This window comes from Macrobrachium rosenbergii, chromosome 55 (genome assembly GCF_040412425.1).
Source record: "Macrobrachium rosenbergii isolate ZJJX-2024 chromosome 55, ASM4041242v1, whole genome shotgun sequence".
NCBI lineage: Eukaryota > Metazoa > Arthropoda > Malacostraca > Decapoda > Palaemonidae > Macrobrachium > Macrobrachium rosenbergii.
In genome coordinates, this window is record NC_089795.1 from 74,996,305 (window position 1) to 75,019,409 (window position 23,105).

General features: G+C 35.0%; 1 protein-coding gene across 1 annotated transcript in view; it reads right to left on the minus strand.

Annotated features, from left to right (window-relative positions):
* Nucleotides 1–14,763, minus strand: part of LOC136835429 (uncharacterized) — a 150,641-nt gene extending 135,878 nt beyond the window's left edge. The window contains exon 1 of the mRNA XM_067098953.1: nt 13,575–14,763. Within this exon, the coding sequence (XP_066955054.1) occupies nt 13,575–14,061 (487 nt within the window). The 5' untranslated portion in view covers nt 14,062–14,763. The remainder of the gene's footprint in view (nt 1–13,574) is intronic.
* Between the last annotated feature and the right edge of the window lie 8,342 nt (nt 14,764–23,105).

Consider the following 23,105-nt stretch of genomic DNA (forward strand, 5'->3'; position numbering starts at 1 on the left):
TCAAGTGTTCAGCCATAGAAGGTGTCACTTTCGGTATTTAGTAAGGTTAATATTTCCCTTTGATTCTGCAAAACACTTCATGTACCTTTCCGTTCCCCAGACAGAAGGATTTCCTTCACTGGTATGTTTTGTAAATGCACAAGAGAAATCTGTTTTCGGTCTGTTTATCTGAGTGATTTGGAATCTTCTCAAAATTTTGCGTTGCAGGAGAGATTAAAGGTATTTATAGGCACTGAAGTTAAGTAAATTACCAAATCACCTCCTTTTGCTTACATAAACGGAGAAAGTTCTAATTGTTAATAAAAAATTTAGTAACTGAAGAGAAACCTGACACAGGGTTCCTTAGTTTTTTGTCATTTATTAATAAATTTGTTTGCAAGGTATCGACTTTTAGGAATAAGTTACGTAGCTAACTATAGTCTAAGCAAAAAGTTCTTTTAAAGTCCTGTTAGATTAAAGGCTTAGGAATATTTAAACCAGGGTGAATTTTATTGTAGGAATAAAAGTAAATTATACTGCTTTCATTGAAGGGTAAGTCATATCAGTACATTTTCTGAAGAACTGTTTTGTTCGGTAGTTAGGAAGAAGTATTTTGTTAAACATCTCATAAAAGCTTAAGTTGAACATGTCGCTTTTTCCGCCGATATTAAGTTATTTTTATGTCGGTTTTATAATCTGTTCTTTGCTCGGTCATCAGACCATTTTGATTCTAAGATACTTTATACCTTCGATTTACCCATATAATTTTTTTTCTTGTTTCCTCAGAAATGCTCCGTTAGTGCAAATGAAAGTTCGTCTGTGTTACTCGATATATTACTCTTCTTTCTTGTGACAGTGGGATTCTAATAGGCGATTTTTCATATCTCCTGTAAAGAATAAAGTCATTTCTGGAAGTATCAGGTTAATATTAAAATAAGTATTTTTTTCTGCCCTGCCCTTTTCATTTTAATGTCGTTTTATATTCCTGTTGTTTTCGTTCGGTACAGAGGTTTGTATCAGTTGGTTGATGTAAGGAATGGTACAGGATATTGCTTATTATACAGTCAAATAAGACCATTGCGTCCTCATGCACTGCAAGATATTGCAAATTCCGTTATGTTAGGTGCACTTCAGCAGTTGGCGTTTGAGTATCGGCTATCGATCTCTCAATATTTGCCTAAATTACAGTTCCTTCAGTCGTTTTCCTTTTTCACAATATTGGCTTCATTCGTGAGAATGTGCCCTGCTCAGTTATATTCCAAGATCAATATAGATTTTCCGATTTTACAACATTTATTAGTTAAGCTGAGAGACGAAATTGCCACCGTATTCAGTCTCCATCTCTGATCATCTTATTTGTAGTCCCGCCTACCATTGCAGATGGTTCTTTGTCGACGCCAATTTGAAAAAAAACAGCCGTTTCACGACCCCCTTCCTCCTATCAAATCCTCTGTTTTTATGTTGCCAGAACCTAGGATCTTGCTCTGATGTCGTAGTATTTGTTTTCTCTTTATTCATATTTTGAACATCTACCCTTGACTATCATGAACAAAGCCTTTTAAATCTATCATTTTGCTTTAACCACTGTTGCTTTCAATTTTGTTTATCTGTAACATGGAATTTTTACATAACAGTATGACATTTGTAATCTTCAATAATCTGCTATAGCCTGATATGCTCCCACTGGTAAGAATTATCATTGAAATCAGGGGACTGTGATGCTGTGACTTAATTCTTCGCTTATTCTCAAAATCGTTCTTTGTTTATTTGCCACTCATAGCACTGAGTACAAGTGTTAGTTTAAAATGTCTGCTTATTTTAAAAAGAAAATGTAATAATGACAAAATATATTTACTGTAGTATGGAAAGAAAGTTCACTATAATTGCATTTCTCCTTTTATTATTATTATTATTATTATTATTATTATTATTATTATTATTATTATTATTATTATTATTATTATTATTATTATTATTACTTCACCTATTGTACCAAGCAGGATAGAAATCTGGAAAGCGAACGCCAAAACTGTATTCTGTTATCACAGCTTTTACTCTGGGTTGGAATTGGAATATTGAACTGTTTTTGCCATACATGTGTGTACTCGTCCAATGTATGGGCTTGAAGTTATTAAGGGTTTATGTTAGTTCCATTGATTACCATTACAGACAGGGGTTCCCGTGCTGTGCAACAGGAAAGGCTCTAATAATTTGCCTGATAGATTTTCCCATATAACTGAATAGTAAGCTTAAGTCTGCTTAAGTTTACAGAGACGGTATTTGAAAAAAAAATTTCTTTTACAAAAATTTCAGACTTGGGTAGTCTAGGTTTTATTGAACTATCGATTTAAGAAGTGGGAAAAGGCCTACCTTGTAATAAGGGGAGCTGGGCAATTTCAAGAATTTATTATAGATATTTCGACAGAATACTATTGAGCATTATATACATATATATATATATTATATATATATATATATATATATATATATATATATATATATATATATACATATACATATACATATACAGTATGTATATAATATATGTATAGCTATATATGTGTGTTATGTATGTATGTATATATTCCTCGTGTCACTGTACTGTGTGATGAGGTTCTTCAGAATTTTGCAAAATTAGTATTTTACAAAAATGTTTGTGATCTGTTTTCCATAACTTAAGATACTGAAGACATTTAAAATAATGTTGCTGGTACTTAAGAATTATTTAATATTTTGCGAAAATAAAACATTTTTAAACGCAGTGGGAATTGCTAGAAAAGACATAAGGAACATTTTCCGGGTGAGAGATTTTTCAATATTCTGAAAATCAAAAAATTTCACTATGATCGATGCCTTGTATTTTCTGTCAAGAAAATAATTATTGCGTCATCCATCACAATAATAATGCCACGAAACAGAACCTGGTGTGATTCCGTAAGTAAATTTATTAGATCAGTACTCCCTAAATTTTTCTCAAATAGCCGAGAAAAGGTGAAGGAATAACTAGTACAAATACACTTACTTCGGATTTAATAACGTTAATTATTGTGCTAATGACTTTAACTAGGTAGCTTACGGTGGAGAGCCTTCTGCGTTGTCACGCAATGAAATCCCTAGGTATAATTACAGATGCAAATTGGTGTCTCTTGCTGGTAAAGAGTTACTGATAAAGGAGGTGCAGAAAAATGAATAACAGTTCGGGGAAGAAAGAAAATCAGGAGCAATTATAACGCTGAAAATTACGCAATATTCCATGCTTTTTCAAGAACATTAAGTGCAAAATCCCTTCCAGAGGAGCACAGTTCCACAGAGGAACACCGTCTAGTATCTTCAGGTTACTTAGGATACGTAAGTCGTGAGAGCTTCTTCAATTCACCTACTAACATTTAAAAACCGTCCCATCTCCCCTTCCTGAACACCCATCCACCGTCAGCCGGCTGCTCTGTCTCAGATAATCTGCTCACCGCCCCCAGCTCCCCACCTTACCATTACCCCCTCCTCTTCCTCCTCATCCTCCCCCTCTTCTTCCAGCTTCCGCTTCAGTAAGAACATACAGGTCACTGACCGGTCCCGATAGGTGGGTAGTGATGAAACTAGAACTTCATATTGAATTTTTTACAGGCTATAGGTTAAGTGACTGTCTGTAACCTATAGGGCGATCCGTACTAAATGAACTTCGAGGAAAACCGCGGGACTGAATTATCTCCTTGAGTAATTTAAGTTGTTAGTTACATTGTCGTGTTTAGAGCTGCGAATTCATTGTCAGCTGAGGATGAGTTCTGATGCACTGTACATAAAGAGGTGTTTTGTAACTTGCTTAAAAACTGACTATTATTTAGATACATGTTAAGGATTGAATTGTGCATGTTGGTGAAGTTATATTTCAGTTGGTGGAAAATTACGTCCTATGGCTAGATAGGAAAGATACTCCTTTTTGGGCAATGGTGAATTTGCTTTTTGTTAGACAATAGTAAAGTGATAATGAAGATGCGTTGTATTTGATTATTGTTTTATATAAATTTCATTTATGGTTATTACCGCGTATTTATATTAATTTATAGTGATAAAGTCAGCCAAAGGCAGGAGTTTATGAGTGGATTTCGTGCCAGAGCGTAGAATACCTGGATAAATTCTGATATTAAAAAATGATCACCATTGTAAGGAAAATAAAATGGGGTAAAAAAAAAAAAAGAGCAAAAGGTCCAGTCTCCTATCAAGATTATCGATGCTCACCAATCCTAGCCATCCTGCTTAGATAACAAGCAACTCTCTCTCTCTCTCTCTCTCTCTCTCTCTCTCTCTCTCTCTCTCTCTCTCTCTCTCTCTCTCTCTTTGTGTGTGGCTCATAAGATGCCAAAATAGCGTAAAACATTGGAGGAATCTTCATCTTTGTTGCTAAAACTTAGGTAAATGAGACTTTGCATGATAAGGAAACCTCAAGTCTGCGAGACTAGTAACTCAGCTAAATGAAGCGAAAGCCTTGGACTTCGTAAGTAATAATGTTGCAGTTCAACTAGACCTGATTAGCTAAGATGCGCTCTGTTTTTTCTTGCTTTTAAAAGCAAAGGATTTAATGCGTATCCTAACGTAGAGACAGCTCTGACAGATGATGGAGATTTCTTTTATGATTATAGTTTATCATCGAATTGGAAAGCGTAAGATTTAGTTTGCCTATCCAAACCTGAAGACAGTTCTTAAAGATGGTGATTTTATTCATGTTTATAAATAACCAAACAGTTTAGAAGCACAGGTTTAATGTTTATCCAAACCTGTAGACAGCTCTTGTAGAGAACAAAGATTTTATTTGTAGATGTAATTAATCGTCCATTTCCAAAGAATATGATTAAGTATATATACCAATACCTAGAGTTAGCTCATAGAAAATGGAGATTTTATGTACAGATTAAAATTAATTCATCCAGATTGAAAGCACATGAGTGAATGTGTTTGTCCAAACCTGCAGACAGCTCAATGAAATGATTGATTTTAATCCACAAATGAAACCTCAGTTGTGGATGAAAATCAATCATTGACTTCGCTCTCAAGAATAAGGTTCGTGACTGTAACTGACTGCGTCCCGGGCAAAACATCAAGCATGTTTAGCTTTCAATCTCTTAACAGGTTGTGTTTCGCTCTGAAAGGTTAAAAGTAGGTTACTGGACTTTGGTCATTGGAAGCAATCGTCTCGAGATTGTCAAGACAGATTTCTTCATATTTTCCTCCCATTTCCCTGAAAGCTGTTTATCATTAAGAAGATTAGGCAGCAAGATCTTTTTTCTTCATGTATCACGAATTATTTACTCTAGTAAAAAACATGTCAGGATACTTAGTTTCCCAAATTTTGTTTGCTATAATACTCGACATAAATAAAAAATATGTAATTTTCCACGAAATTATTCGCAACCCGTTTAATAAGGCAGAAATTCCTTCATGAAGATATCAGCCTAGCTCAATAAATGCCATATAACTAAGACTAATCTGGCAAGTCGATAAGCGCCGGGGCCACTTTTCCCTGCAAATAATGAGAAATCGATGGGAGGAAGTTTACCGGCAAATGATAGTTGAGAGAAAATTCTTTCCTAATAAAGAGCCAGTTAACGAGAAAGTCTATAAAAGCTTTTTTGTCGTAAGTGAAAGCCTTTGGATATCTCACACACACACACCCTTCCCCATCTTTTGCTCTTCAAGCAGAAAGGTTACGTCATGTTCGTAATATAGAAGTGGAAACGTATGACCTTAACTTTATTTTTTTGGAATATGTATCTGTAAATGTAATTTCATGTTTAAAACTTATATACACCTTCGGTTTTATTTTTACGACATACATATACTCTTATATGCTATTGCATTATATATATATATATATATATATATATATATATATATATATATATATATATATATATATATATATATATATATATATATATATGAATCACTCATAAACAATACAGTGCCGCTTCTCGAGGTAACCTGGGATGGCCTCAGAGACAGGGGTACTTTTAATTGCTGAATCATAGGGGAAACCCGGTGCAGAAAACTTCCTCATTATTAGCTGCTTCAGAAACCTGGAAGTTTAAAGCCATAAAGTCTAGACAAATGGAAATATTCGCTAGTAGTGTAAATCAAATTGGAAGTCATTTGTTTTTCCTTTCCATTTCTAGAGCGTTCATCCTCCTCCTCCTCCTCATATCGGTCCTTTTAATATTCTGGTTCACTTCCAGATGATCTGCTGCCATTGACATGCCAGATGGCTTACTTTATATAAGTAAAAGATTTTATTTAAATGCAACTTTCATTGCCGAACACCGTAAGCAAATTCGGAGATGTTAGCAATGTCAGAGTAACTAGTTAAAGTTCCCTCATGCAACACTTTCTCATAGAGTTTTCTCTCAGGAACTCCAAAACTCCAGTAGAAAAGTTTTTTCAACATTGATTTTCTATTTTAGATTTTAAGACTTTTTGGAAAAATAAATAAATAATTACGAAATCGGTGAATTAAAAGGTCATAAGGAACTCTGAAATTAAATAGTAATGAAGACTGTGTGTGGCTGACATCCTATTTTGGCTAAAAAATGGTTCGTTTGGGTTCGTACGAAAGAATAGTACATTATGTGTGTGTGTGTGTATATATATATATATATATATATATATATATATATATATGTATGTATGTATGTATGTATGTATGTATGTATGTATGTATGTATGTATGTATGTATGTATGTATATATATATATATATATATATATATATATATATATATATATAGAGAGAGAGAGAGAGAGAGAGAGAGAGAGAGAGAGAGAGAGAGAGAGACACACACACACACACACACACATGAAACAAACAAACAGACACAGACACACACACACACACACGCCTTAGATTTTTCTAGCCCCATACATGGACAAGTCTGATTATATATGTATATGTATATATATATATATATATATATATATATATATATATATATATATATATATATATTATATATATATATGAGTATGTGTGTGTATGTATGTATGTATATATACCGTATATATGCCGGTATGTACAGCAGTATGTGTGGATTAATGCATGTACTGTACTCGTACAATACAAAATTTGACCTAACAGAGGGCTTCCATCACTTTTCCTCGAAAGAGCTATACTTACTGGGAAGCATTTTTCTCCATCTGCAGCAGACGAAATGTGCTATCTGTCTATCAGTCTTTAATCGGTACTTTTTTACTTCCAGTTTTCTGTTCTCTGGCAGAAGTGAGTTTTCCTTACATTTGTCGTATAGAGGACCCATCATCTCGACGAAAGATGCTATCCAACTTGTAAATTTAACGATACAGATTTTTTGCATATTCAGTGTTATTGAAGAATAGTGGAAATAAACAGTTCCGTTTTCTTCAGTTTTGTTAGTAAACATTTTGCGAACTTGAGTTCATCGCTTACATTGCTTCTAATCGTGATATTTCTCAAGTCGGAGTCAAGCAGACCTCTGTGTGTACGCTTTCGATTATAATTCTTATTCTATACTACTGTATATAACTTGCTCCGTGTCATGGTATTTTATGTATTTTAGTTTGATCTCTCAAAATTTGTTTGAAAAAGATTAACGAAAGATAAAAAAACCAAATATGTAAATTTCCTGTTCCACTGTTTAGAGTTATGGTCGGTAGCTGAACTTACTTTCGTTTGGTTTGGTTATACAAAAAAACAAGCATGTAAATTTCCTGTTCCACTGTTTAGAGTTACTTTGTTTTGGTCTGGTTATACAGTACTATAAAATGTATTTCGAAGTAAATTCCGTTTACTTCAAGGTTAGCTTACGAAAGTTATTTTTCAACTCCTCTTCAATTTCTAGCCACTGTAGTTGCCCCTTAGACCGCCACTTGTATGGTGTAACTCGACCACTGACAATGGTGCACTATCAGCAAGAACCCCGCGCAAGTGGCCTGATACCTGGATTTGTTTGTTTTAGCATTAGTGATAACGCGTAAATGGCTCTCATACTGTCCTTCTTCCCACTTGCGTTAGGTAATTCCTTTGTCTTTTTTGACTCCGATTGTTTTCTTTGGTCGTCTGGTTCATTTCTGGTTTTCAGAAGTGATGAAGAAACTTTTTGGCACAGCGAACTTTTCGGAAGTCCCCCCCTCCCTCCTCCTCCTCCTCTCTCTCTCTCTCTCTCTCTCTCTCTCTCTCTCTCTCTCTCTCTCTTCTTTCCCTCCCAGTTCTGTCATTTTAGATTTATTATTTGCATGCTTCTTCATAACTGACTATTGTCATTCAGTACACTTCCGTGTTTACTCTATCACTACATCTCTCCTTTCTATCGGCGGTGCTTTCCCCTTTTTATCTAAGCCTTCCATCTCTAGCGCGGACACTCACGTGTCGTTTACTCTGAGGTCCAGAGCTTATCTGATGGTTGTCGGTGTACGTGCTGTAATCAGAGAAGGAAGGGAAGCCAACTCTTGATACGCATGTCCTTAATCATTCTGAATCTGTGCTGGATTCGACATTGGCGTTTGAAAATTGATGCAAATGGCCAAGAAATTTTTTCTGTTTTTCTTTTTGTTCTTTTTCTGGTTTTGGAAAGAAGTAAAATGTTTATGAAACGTATTTTCAGTATAAAGATTTTTGTCCGAGTGATAACCGGTGAATATATTTTGGTAATGATTAACAGAAAGGAAATAAGAGAAGTCCATCCAAGTTCCCACATTTGTGTTATGTTAGGTATGGAAAAGTTGGGGACAAATGAAAATATTATGGTAATTCTGTATGAAATATTTTTTTGTTGAACAGTGCCTCTGAACTTATATTCTTTTTTTGCGTTACACACACACACACACACACACACTTATAAATACATACACGTATGTATGTATGTATGTATATAATTAGAGATATAACCTGTGAATTGGTAAGGAATGTTTTAAGAAAGATACCCCAGCTACTGATCATTGAGAGGCTCTTAAAATAACTTATCAAATAGTTTTACAAACTTCTGTCTTGATTGTATTAAGGTTCATTCTCCATAAGGTATCTAAATAAATAATAGAATTCGCACTGTGTACAAATAGTTGAAGATCGTGCAAAATTGATTTGATAGTTTCGTACCTTTGCCGTATTCAGACCAAAGTATCAAGAGAACTAGACTCAGTCTTTGAAACACACGACTTGGTTGCCTTGGTGTATTGATAATCTTTCAAGCGACAGCATGCCGTCAGTATGCAGACTCAGATAAGTACCATGTCATTGTAGGGGATGTAATAGCCATCATAAGTGTATGTGACAAGAGAAACTGTCTAGTCCAAACCCACCTCAGTTCTGTGACTTGAAGCAAAGCACAGTGATCAGAAAGGAACAAGAGCTTTTTTTCTGGTCATTTATGTTGACAAATTGCTTCATAAAATTATGTACTCAAAGGTCAAGTTACCGGGATTTACGAAACTCAAGATATCTTTTTAACTTCAGCGACGCTTTGAGTCTACTGTAGAAAATGTCTGTTGCCATTTATTTTCCTGCTTTTTCCTGAGTACGATAAACCGTTTATTCTCGTCCTCCCTCCTGTCTAGCCCATGTATATACATTCTTTCATTTCTGATAAATCTAGTTTACATTAGCCGCCTGCTGTGGCATAATTTTGCATTGTTTCTCACCTAATCTAAGTAATGCGACAGTTGATGTCTTGCTTTATTAAACCGAAAAGAATATCTCACGCTTATACACGCACACGAACAATATAAATATCTGATGATGCATGCGTTTACATTTTGTATATTGTACAGTTGTTTTAACTTAATGTGTGTGTGCTTATGTTAAAAAAAGTAGGAATATGAGCAACTTTGGAATATGAGCAACTTACGAAGAAGAATTTGTCTGGTAGGATAGCAAATGCAGAACGGTTAGTGATGGGAGAGATGCTAAAGTGAATGTGGTCCTGGGTCGATGGCGTGAGAATTTGGAAGATTTTTTGAGCTTGGAGGACAGAGGACATTGAGAGCAGAATGACGCAAGTGTAAGGGGTTAGCATAAGTTTGAGAATGCTTATATAAGTTACTGTTGAGGATGTAAAAACGAGAATTAAGGGGTTGAGTGAAAGGACACAATACTTAATAGGCTTACGAGTGAGATGCTGGGTGATGGTGGTGTGAATAGGTGGCTGACCAAAATTTGTAAAGGAATTTGGAAGATGGAAGATGGTCTGAAAGAGTCAGTGAGCATCATAGTTGTTTATTTGTATAAGAGTACAGGTGATATGGGAAACTTAAGAGTTATGGGTTTATAAGTTACTGAGAATACCAAAAAAGGTGTATGGTAGGCTTTTGACTGAAGCACTAAGACGGCTGATGAAATTAACTGAACAATGGTGGAGAATTAAAAAAGGAATAGGTGGCTGACCAATAATTGTGATGCATGTTTGGAAGATGGAGAGTTTCTGTAAGAATAGTGAACATCATCATAGTTGTTTACTTGCATAAGAGTACAGGTGATAGAGGAAACTAAGTATTATAGAGTCATAAAGTTGCTGAGAATACCAGAAAAGGTGTATTGTAGGATTTCGACTGAAGTACTAAGACAGCTGACAGAATTAACCGAGCAAAAGTGAGGAATTAAAAAAAAGGAACGGTTTGTGGATCAATCGTTTGTTATGAAATAATTACACGAAGAGTGTGAAAATAAAGGAATAAGCTCCTTATGGCTCATGGTAGAATCCACATGAGGCAATATGGAGGGTGAAGAGGCTGTATGGTATTGAATATAGGAGTTGAAAGTGAATACTGTTTTATGGAAGCAAGACATATACTAGAATATGTAGATTAGAGTGACTGGTTTGGTGTATAAGTTGGTCTAGGACAAGGTAGTAAATGTTTCCATAGCTGCTTAATATCCTCATGAATAAGGTGAGGTAAGAAGTCACGGACAGGATTCTATGCATAAATACAACTTTGTGGGATAAGAAAATGGGTCCTGAATGGTTATGGAATGACTAATAATCACAGATGACACAGTACTGATTGGGGTTTTGTAGAAAAACTGCAAAAAATCGAAGAGTTTCAAAGTTTTTGCAAGAGGAGAATGTTGAGAGTAGAACTGAGGAAGTAATGTTATGAAGATAATTGGAAATCAGGAAAATGGAGTAATGGTTATTTTGAGGATAGTGTAAAAACAGAAATGGTTGATTAGTGTAGGTATTTGAGAGTAAACATAAATGATGGTAAAGTGAGATGAACTGAATCACAGGATAGGTGAAGCAAGGAATGTAATATGTTGCATGCAAGGTATTAGGAAGAGACTCGAACATACAAGATATCAGGAAGAGTTTTGAATTTCCTATAGAAACTAGGTAGGAATGCATGAGGGAATTGCTAAGCCAACTCTCCGTCAATGAAGTGAAGTGTGGATGTTGAATGTGGATGCAAGAAAAATGTTTTAGCTCTTGAGGCGAATTGTTTTCATAGAATGTAACATGAGAAGAAATGAAATGGCATAAAATGGAGAGATATTTAAATGTAGTAAAAAGGATAGTGTTGGTGAAAGAATGGATTAGTGTTTTGAGATGGATCAGTCATGTGGAGAGAATGAAGAATGTTAGGTTGGTGAAAAGAATGTATAAAGCAAATGTGTTAGGAGGAAGTAGGAGAGGAAGGCCTAGAAAATGCCAGATGCATAACGAGAAGGTGGTATTTGAAGGGAAGGGTCTTAATATACGGAAGTGAGAAAGTACATGCAAAACAGAGTTGCATTACAGTGTGTGTGTGTGTGTGTGGGTGTGTGTGCGCGCGCATGGGTTAGTGGGGTGGTGGGAGATGACCGAAACGCTACTGATGACCCTTCTGTAAATATATGAAGGGGCTTTGCTTTTTAAAGCATTTCAATGGGGTCATAAGGTAAGGTTGAATATAGTAGTATAACCATTGTTTTGTGTTTATCTAGAGCCATTCCTTTCAGAGAAAAAAACTGTTGAATCTTTGATTTTCATTATATATATATATATATATATATATATATATATATATACACACATATATATATTATATATATACATATATATATATATATATATATATATATATATATATATATATATATATATATACATATATTATATATATATATATATATATATATATATATATATATATATATATATATATATATATATATATTTATATATATATATATATATACATATATATATATATATATATATATATATATATATATTTATATATATATATATATATATACATATATATATATATATATATATATATATATATATATATATATATATATATAGTCAGTGCCTTTGTAATTTTATTTCACTTACAGCACCAATGGCAGTCCTTTATTATTGAATGTTTCCGCTCTGACGATTGAATTTCGCTTAGTGACAGGTAAGGTTAAATCTTGAATAGAGTTTAAAATTTATCCACATATAAATTTGTTTACCTAATGATCGAGTGCTGAACATTCGCTGGCAGACTCTGATCGGTACTGGTTAAAACTTAATAATGTACATAAGGAATATTTTTTCCCCTATTATATGGAGAAATCTCATCTTACCGCGAAAACGTTTTAGTAAGTCATCAAGGAAATGTTTTCCTTGATTCCATCAAGATAAAAGACATTTCGTTATCGGTTTCTCGGATAATTGTCTATCCATGTTATACGTGGTAAATTATAGACTTTAGTCAAGTTAAAACTAATTATTCAAATAAAAAATGTTGAATGATCAGGTGGAAGCTATAAGAATTATGAGAAAATTGTAAGTGATATAAAAATAGGTCTACTTGCAGAGATGTTTAGCCCACGAACAATACTAACCTTAAAAATTTTTATTATGAGAAGAATTGTGCAGTTTCATCAAAGTTCAGTCAGTTTTAGTTCTGTCAGGAAACTAAGGGAATTCAGAGTTAAGTGTGCTTTAGTAGACGTTTAATATTTTATGGAGGTCATTGCTATTGACATAAAGATGTTGATGAATGTTACATCTACGTCTAGCTTAATATATCAAACCTTCAATGAATGTTCATTTATAGAACAAAAGTATCTAGTGATATTTACGAATTGATGTTACCTCTTCAAGTAAGTCTTTTATGGTGACAAGTAGGTGAATATTTTTTTGGTTTGCGTGTTACTGAAAAGTAATTTATTTGCCAAATTACTTGGGTTCTTTTCCCAAAATGGTATTTGATCTTCTGAAATTAATGAAGACATCTGTACATGTTTCCGCACTCTTATGTATATACATATACACACGTGTAACTGAATCACGAAAATATGGAATGTGATGAATATATAAATAAAGGCAGTGCCGCGAAGGAAAGAGAAACGTGGCATTGCCTTTTTTATACACATATACATTACACACACACATATATACATATAGGTGTGTATGTATGTATTTATGTGAGTTGATATCGTTTTCTAATATTTTTTGGCACAATGCTTACAAATTACAGCCATGAATATGATTTTCGGTAGCAAGAACAAATTAGACAAGAACAAATTAGACAGAAAATAAACATTAATCAGAATAAGCGACACCCTATAACTGTAATAACAAAACAACTTCACATTCATCGGTGACTGACCTTTCTTGACCCGAGGTCTGGGAGGATTTGGAGTTGGAGAATCAGAGCCTTCCTTTGTAATATCATCCCTGCCTTCATGGGCGCTGCTCTTTTTCTTTTTGCTGCCTTTCGAAGAGATGGACACAGAGCCCATAGGACTCTGTAGTATAGAAGTGCCATGCAAGGATGTTCGGATTGGCGCTCCGGCCACTAGTCCTTGCCCTGTGTTGACGGTGATGCTCGACGCCGAAGCCGTGGACGGGCTCGGCGAGACTCTGAATTCGTGGGCATGGTGCTCGAACCCGGGCTTTCTGATGTAAGCAGGCTCTGATGATGTGCTGGATGCTCCGGGCGAACTGACGCTCTCGTAACCAAAGTCCTGGGAGTCGAATTCGGATACGGAGACCCTCCTGCCCGCGTACAGATCCTCTCCGTCGTCCTCTGTAACTTCCTTGCCTGGAGGAGACGGCGAAGGAGTGCGAGGTTTCCGTTTGGCGCTCATATTCATAAAAGCGGTGTTACTGAACGGCACCCACACCCATCACATCAACAGCTATGTAAAACGAATTGTGGTCGGTTAAACCAATCGACGATTCTTCACAACTTAGGACTAGAATCACAAAAGGCCGTTTGTCCGAATGTGTTTCTTGAAGGCATCTCATTCTGGGCAGTCTTCCGCTTGCATGGCTGAACAGACACTAACTCTTTGAATAATGAAGAGCGGCGATTTTATTTTATGGCTGACAATCTACTTAATGTGTTCTTGAGCTAATTAAACGAAAGAAGATAAAGTTTAAAGCCAAGCTCGACCCGAGTTTTCCGTTCCCTGTTATTGTTTGGTTGCAATGCGGGTTGTTACTATAGGAGGTCAGTGAATGGGACTAAGGCACATGGTGATCGGAGCAGCACATGAATTCAATAACAGGATTTCTTTTGTTTATTCATATTATCACAAAGACCAGCACTTTTCGCCAACTTAACGTTTAACTGATATCACTTCACAAGTCACGTCGTCTGTTTATGCTTTATGAATAAATGATCACAGCCACTTTGAGATTTATTGAAGTCGTTTCTCCTTCACTGTCAGTGAAGGGGCATAGTACACCTACCACCTTTGAAACAGGGCAAACTACAACTGAACCATTTCTCTAAAAGTTAAGTGCACGGTTTGTTTACACGTTGCTAACGGCGTTGCTATGGATGACGTCACGGCCTTGTTCGCTGGTCATTGGTCGCCACCAGCAGGTGTTTGTCGTCTGCGGTATGATTCTTCCTTTCTACCTAAGGTGTTCTTATCGATTTATAGATGTTAGTTTTCTTCTAGCTAGATATTTTCTTCGTCATATGTTCTTGTTATTCATTAAATAAGAACTCAGGAACTTCAAAAACGAAATTGTCACGCTGGTTTTGTAGGTAATGCGTACGCTGCGTCAATAAAAGCCGATACAAGTCCTGTACTTTCGTTGGTAATCGTTCAAACAATGCGGCGGCCAATCACTATAAAGTTATCAGATTATCTTGGTAATGATTGGATAGTAGATTTCAATGTCACTCAGAAACCAGATGTACTGACATTCACGCCAATAAAAAGTTTAGTTGGCATTATGTGTATTCTGATTGGCCCAGCAGGCCAAAACGTCCTCCAACGTTTCGACTAGTGAAAAATTATTAGTTCCCGAAAATCTCCCAACGAAAAGTTAGACATGCATTAATGACAAGTTGTATTAATACCAGTGTTTTTTCATGATAATTATTTATGAAGTCTTGTCAGTATTTTAAATTAATAATCTCTTCCGTCAAATCTTAGAACTGATAATTAAATTCATGTTAGAGAGAATGAGTGTGTGGCTATGGCTTGTGGAATAAATGTTTTCGAATCTTACGATTTGTTGAATTATTTGATTTAGTAGATGTCACTCGTTTTGATTGAACTTGTGATATTTGCAGTAGGTTATGTTCTAGTCTCTCTCTCTCTCTCTCTCTCTCTCTCTCTCTCTCTCTCTCTCTCTCTCTCTCTCTCTCTCTCTCTCTCTCTTTCAAGTGTGAGTTTTGCTAGTGTACGTATCTCATTGCGTCCACATTAGTTGGGTATTATTCTGAACCCTAATGCAAACCCTTCATCTCTCTCCTGAACTTGTACATGATAAAGAGTAGCTTCTATAATAACTCGAATCTTCTATTCTAAACCTCACTTTGTGTACAATATATATGTGTGTATATATATATGTGTGTATATATATATATATATATATATATATATATATATATATATATATATATAATATATATAAATGTATAACTGAATCACGAAAATATGGAACGTGATGAATATATAAATAAAGGCAATACCACGAAGGAAGGTGAAACAACGGAGTGGTGCTAGGCCTACCGACTTACTGTCCTTTACTTAGCAGACTGATAGAAATATAAAAATGAGTTTACAAAGAAAAGCTAGTATAAATGACAAGCTAGTATAAATGACAGGTGGGGATTATAAAGGAATATATATACAGTATATATATATATTATATATATACATATACATACATACATACATACATACATACGTACGTACGTACGTACGTACGTACATACACACTGAGATTTGCTGTCCTTCCTTACCATATCTGATAGTAATCATTCTAGAAACTAAACAATTTTCAAGGCTTTAGTTTAGTTCTTAATTAGGGTCTGCTAGCCAGACACTAAGCTAACGACTTTATTTCCCCATCATTTAGGTATAAGTCTTTATCCGATTACTACTGTATATATCAGTTGTAAGTGACAGCGTTATATCAGCAGTTTCCATATTTCATCTAGTATTCCACAGGACTTCTTTTTACTTATTACTGATCTCCATCACATACCCTTTTACCCCAATCACTCATTTATACAGGCTTTTAAAGTTGTCTTCACAGCCCTCTTCATAAGGTGTGATTTTCCTGACAAAGTCTTTTCTGAAGCTGTAATTGTGAAATAGAAGATCGTACTTCAGATTTGGACATGAAAATCTTTGGCTGTTTCTCAGAACGAATTCTCTCTAGTACATCTTCGGGCTTGTTCGTTGTTCCAGAATTTGGGAGAAAAAGTTTAAGAATTAATGTTAATTCAAATTTAATCTAAGTTAGAGAAGATCATATAAAGAAAAAGATATGTCACGGGTCTTGTGTATGCATGTAAGTAAAAAGGTATAGTACTTCAGATTTGGTGCTGCCGCTTCGTGAGAACTCGGTATTTTGGCTTGCTTTTCCGTTAAATCGTCATTTCGTAGGGCATTCAATATTCGTTGTCTGTGTGACGTATGTGTATCTTTTGAATTGCGTTTTTCTTTAAACTTACTGCCAAAAATCCAGCAGAAAAGAATGAAGTCGGCGTTACCAGTATTATATGAAAACAGCTTCATTTAGCAAGAGTAGTTCACTCATTAATTGCACCAGCTTGAAAACTGGGAGGTAAATCATTAACAACATTCACCTAATCTTTTTGAAATATGAAGAACAGACCTGATGGCAGAAGTATTCCACTATGGAAACAAACTCTTCAATCTCTCTTACACGAACAATACTAAATGTTTCATTGCTAAAATCATGATAAAATAGGAAATAACATGAGGTAGTAGTCTTTATATCTTATATATTATCAAAGAAATGTCGTGGGATCTTTCTTAGTTAAGATAATTACTGTTGAATTGTCCTGTAAATCTGATACCGGTTGTGCAAGTTCCCAAGCCGAGGCTAATGTATATCTTAACTAAAATAGATCGTCGCTTTAGACAAACAGCGGAGTGATCCAAACCTTTTAAGGGTAAATCTTTGGTACAGATCAAGTTCAAATTGAAATTAATATTCAAACAAATTTCAGACGTCGTGTACACTAACAAAAAACTATATAGGTAATTTACAGGCTATTCTTAAAACGGAGACAAACAAAAAATAGCGATTCAGAGATGTTTTGGTCTTGAGGGAATACTTGAATAATAACGTTATAACCAAGTTAATATTGAGCCTGAATATGAAACATGAAATTTGTATATTAATAATATACGGCTTTTTGCTACTACTGTAAAGTTTGCTCTCTCTCTCTCTCTCTCTCTCTCTCTCTCTCTCTCTCTCTCTCTCTCTCTCTCTCTCTCTCTCTCCGAACTTTAATAATCATGGCGAATGTAAACGAATAAGAACAGTGACACCTGGGCACAGGAGGGTCATGTATGCGGGTACCCCCATAAATACTGGACAACTGGACTCTTGAAACTGGCTTATCATGTATATCCAGTTATAGTTTTTATTCCTTCGTAAAACTTTTGGTTTCATACCGACTGTTAGATATACCCATTAGACCCAGAGTAGACTTGACCGGCAGAGCAGGAATGCACCAAAAAGATTGATAGAGATATCAGCCAGAGTCATCAAGCCTTTGATCGTTGTCATATAGATAAATAACAATTTCTTCTTTGCGCCTCTCGGTAAATACGGTAACCATGGTGCCCCGCGTTCCGTGCAGCTGTACCGGGTGGGAAATGCAGGTACTGTACTTACGAATAGCTTATACCTCCCAGCATCCTGTTTGGAGGTGCTGCTATAGACGGAAGTCTGAGAAATGAATTGCTTACTCGGGGTGTGAGGTGAGCATTGCGCAGAATGACAACATTCATTTCCAAAACATCAAGTAATTTTCTGTTATCTCTCATGAACACTAATTGGGGAGGTTCTGAACGCTATTTCTTGTTATTTGATCCCAGACAAAGATCAGCAGGAAGAGTGGGTACATTCTTATTATCTTTTGATTCAGCAGAGTGACTCGCATACTTCTCTATAATTTCCTGACTGATCAACAGAGCACGCACTGATACTTCGTATCCTCGAAATGCTGGTATGGGTTCATAGGAACTGTTTGCTTAATTTAGCGTCCTCAGATTAACAGCATCATAAAGACAGTAAAATTTCTGAAAGAAGAATTTGATCCTTTATTCCCAACTTTCGAGATTTTTAGTTATTTTTCCCCAGATTCAAAACAGCAAGTCTTAATTCCACTTAGGACAATTTATGCAACGTAGATTACATGCAGTGTTTGTTTTTACCTGTCTGTCTATTATTGCATTCTTGGTTTCTGTCAAAACTACTTGACAAACGATAGCTTGTGGGGACTTCTGATAGTCTGGGTAACAGGTTCCTTACGCCTGTGGTTAGAGTGAATCGTTATTTAGTATGAGCGATTTATTACTAAAACGATTGCAAAAGGTTAACGAAAAACAAGGACCTGATCTCGAATAAAAGGTAACTTGCAGGGAATGTGTGGTGTCCTGTTAATCTTTAAAATAATCTTCAATCAGCCCTTTGCATATGGCTTATACGGAAGGTGTGGTATTAATTGGAATGCTAATAGCAGTATTTTCAGAATAATACGGTACTAGTATTATAAGAGCAGCAATATAATCGTACAACAGTAATGCTAAGAAGAAGAAAAATAGTATTAGTAATAATAATATATATGAGAATATATATGCTCAAAATATCGCGTGATTTAATATAAGCAAATACCGCAGTAAAATAAGCCAGATCTTCTTACTTATTTTCCTGTGATATTTGCTTAAATGTGTGTGTGTATATGTATATGTATATATATATATATATATATATATATATATATATATATATATATATATATATATATATATATATATATATATATATATAGCTTAGTGTAAGGAGTCAGAGTCAATCCATATTAATAATCATGAATAAGGGGAAGAGGACACACACAGATGTACGAGCTGTCTTTATTCCAACGTTTCGTAATTATCCATTTAATGACATCATCGGGGCTGTTAAAACGAAACATAAAACTCCATGTAAAATTGTAAAAACTAGAAATTAAGAATTTAAAAAGGTGAAAATTATTCTTACCAAATTTAAGAAATATATACAACATTAAAATTAAGGGAATGAACACAGTTTAAAAAATCTTAACCTTTAATGTAAAGATTTTTTAAAATTGTGTTCATTCCCTTAATTTTAATGTTGTATATATATATTTCTTAAATTTGGTAAGAATAATTTTCACCTTTTTAAATTCTAAATTTTTAATTTTTACAATTTTACAAGGAATTTTATGTTTCAATTTAACAGCCCTGATGATGTCATTATATGAATAATTACGAAACGCTGGAATAGAGACACCTTTTACATCTGTGTGTGTCCTCTTCCCTTTATTGATGATTATGTATGTATGTATGTATATATGTATGTATATATGTATATTATAAGTAAATATATATATATATATATATATATATATATATATATATATATATATATATTATAAGCAAATATATATATATATATATATATATATATATATATATATATATATATATATATATATATATATATATATATATATCCTCTCTTGTGGCCGAATGGGTTAGTGCGTCCCTGTAGTCCTGAGTCCTCGTCCGTCGCTGGTTCGACCCCACGGGACGGTGGACTTATTATCAACTAAAAAATTCCCCTTCGGTAACATATATGAAAATATATTATTTCCGAGGTAGAGCGAATTGGATATTAAAGGACGTTTGTAGCTTTCTGATTGTATATGAATCACGGTGATGTGATAAATAGTCATATATATATATATATATATAGAGAGAGAGAGAGAGAGAGAGGCCCCTTGAATTTAATTGCTGTGATGCGACTTACGTGGGAAAAACAGAAACTCCCAGCATGTGTAAAGTGGTTTGAACAGCTTGGAAGATCCATTGCAACAAACAGGCTTTTAGCAAAATACCATACAGTGCTGTACGTGATCACCATTCATGCCAAGATTCTTTTTCCATTCTCTCCAGTCCAGTGGCTCCTTAAAAACTTTTCCTCTTCCTTATTCCAAATCAGTACTGTATCATCTGGAAGCATCAGCCATTTGAGACACTATTCACGACTCATTTTTGTATCCCACAAGTTCTACATATATTGTCCTTTTTCTTAACTTGTCATATCGTTCTGTACTGAAAATATTAAACATACATCAAAACTCTCCTGTCTACATATTCTAAAATGCAAAGCATTCTGTGCTTCTATCATACTTTTAATTGTCTCCCCATTACCTCCTTATGCATTCTGTTGTTAGTTTTTTCCTAGATTTATGTTTGCGTTTTAAATGTATTTCCTTTTGTTTTCAGACTTCTCAAATAAATGCTTTATGATGAACACTTCATCCACACACCTTGTTCTTGTCCAAATCCCCTCTCGTACTTTCTCAGTCAAGACACTACCATACACCTCTGGTATACTAACTAGTGCTATGCCCTGTTAATTGTTACGTACTTTTCTGTCACCTGTACCATGACGCAAAAGAACACATTCCTCTCATTCATTTCTGTGGGACTTTTTTTTCATTCAGACCTACCTTACGCATGTTAACAGTTCAGTTACATTGTCAATGTATTGGAGCATCTCCTTCGAAATACCATTAACTTCTGATTTTGTTCCATTCTTCAGCTACTTCACTGCCTTCCTTATGTGCTCAAGCCACATCCACAAGCATTCTCAAACTTCACTTACCCCCTTCCACTTTTGTCATTTGACCTTGCCTCTTTGCTTTCTTCTTCACTTTGTAAAACTTCAGAATACCCGGTCCACCCACCCAGAACTGTATTCACACCAAATACAGTACTCAATTCGCATTTTATTCTGTCATCCATATTTTTATTAACCAATTTTTTTCTTTTACTTACCTATAGAATAACTTCTTATTTTCATTAAAGTACTTGCTCACTGTTTTTCTCAGTTTTTTTTTTATTGCAGTAATTGCCTTCCTTTCCATTATCTCTTATTTCTGTACATATGTTCCACTCTGTCTTGTAATTGCATATTAAGTAACCTCTGAATTTCCTGTACTGAACCTCCCATTTCTTTATCCCACAATTTACTGTTTTTATTGCCTCTACCCACCCTCCTATAACCACAAATGCACCCTGCTGACTTTATGACCTCATCCTGGAATTTAAAGCACTCCGTACATACTCCTTACACTTTGTTGTGTCTGTAACCTTACCCCATTTCTCATTCCAACCCGTCGCTTCCAACTTTTAGCTACTGTCCGTTTCAACTTTTGATTCAACTACTATAAATAATGATGAGATATACCTCTAGCCAGCCACTCATCCTACCTTTTAATCCACCTGCTTCCTTTTATATTTACTTTGTATAAACACATGGTGTAACAAACGTCGTTTTCACTTCCTAGTATATTTACAAATAATCTTTGGAAATTGTATATTCCCATATGCGTCCATAAGACTGTACAATCTCGTTTACTTCCAGAAGTCACAGGCTTACTCCAGAAGTCCATGCCTGCTAACACCACCATCTTTTTCTGTCACCAACCTTTTCATTTGAATCATTAAACACTACCACCCTTTCATATACTCTCACCCAAGCCAGGCACAGATCCAGACTCCCCCAAAATTCCCAGGGTCATTCTTTCACTCACACACCTTCTTCTCCACAAATGGCCCATACACACTCATTATTATAATTTCTCCTGCTACACTCAGTCTCACCTATACAATCCCATACAGTTCTTGAACTGATGCATTTAGTGTAAACTCATTCTGTAGTTGAGAGCATGAAGTCATTTATGGAAATCACCCATGATGACCATTTGACATGAATATAGAAATTGCTTGAAATGTCATACAAACTGCTGACTTACAATTTTGTGGCCTTTTTTTTATTTCAAATCTTTTGTGTTTTTCATTACTTGTCATAAAAGACAGTTATTTCCTTTTACCCACTTAACTCATATTGGCCAGAAAGGTTAGCCTCATGACATACTGTGACAATTAGCCTGTTGTCAAGTCCACAGTTTATCAACTTCATATGGTCTACGGACCTGTGTGTTCTAGTTACATTTGTATGGTGAAAATGTCAACTAAGATTTATACTGTCTTCTTACTCTAATTCCATTTTGGTACTCATTGTGATTTTTATTGGCCATTTTTGAAAGTGATGCCATTCTTCATCCATGTCTTCATAATGATTCCATACAGTTTTGCTGGCCATTGAGTTTTGCAGAGAGGTTCTCTAGTAGTATGGATCCATTTTTAAGAACTCTTTTTAAGTTCAGTACCTTGAGAGGATATCTGTGGCCCATTTTCTTAGATGTAAAGAATTCTGGCTGCCTTTTTTTTTTAATATAGCTTGTTGTCTATTCTTGCTGTCATTTAGGTTGCCCTGATATGTGGTCTTGTACTTGATGCAACCTCTTAGTAAATTATACTCAAAATTAAAGGGACAGCCACCAGACATAGGGGACTTGGCTAGTGCTTCCACGTTGCATCCTTCTACAGCCCAGGAAACTTTTTCTATACCCTTAGGAGTCCTGTAATTGAACCAACTACATGTGGATACAGCACTAATGTCACTGCACTTGGTTTTACTCCTTTTCTGAAGATGTTGTGTACTCCAACTTTAACTTATAATTTTTTAAGCTTACTGCTGAGGAATTCAATTTAGGGCTATTTACTTTCACTCATGAGATAACTTTGTTCATTCA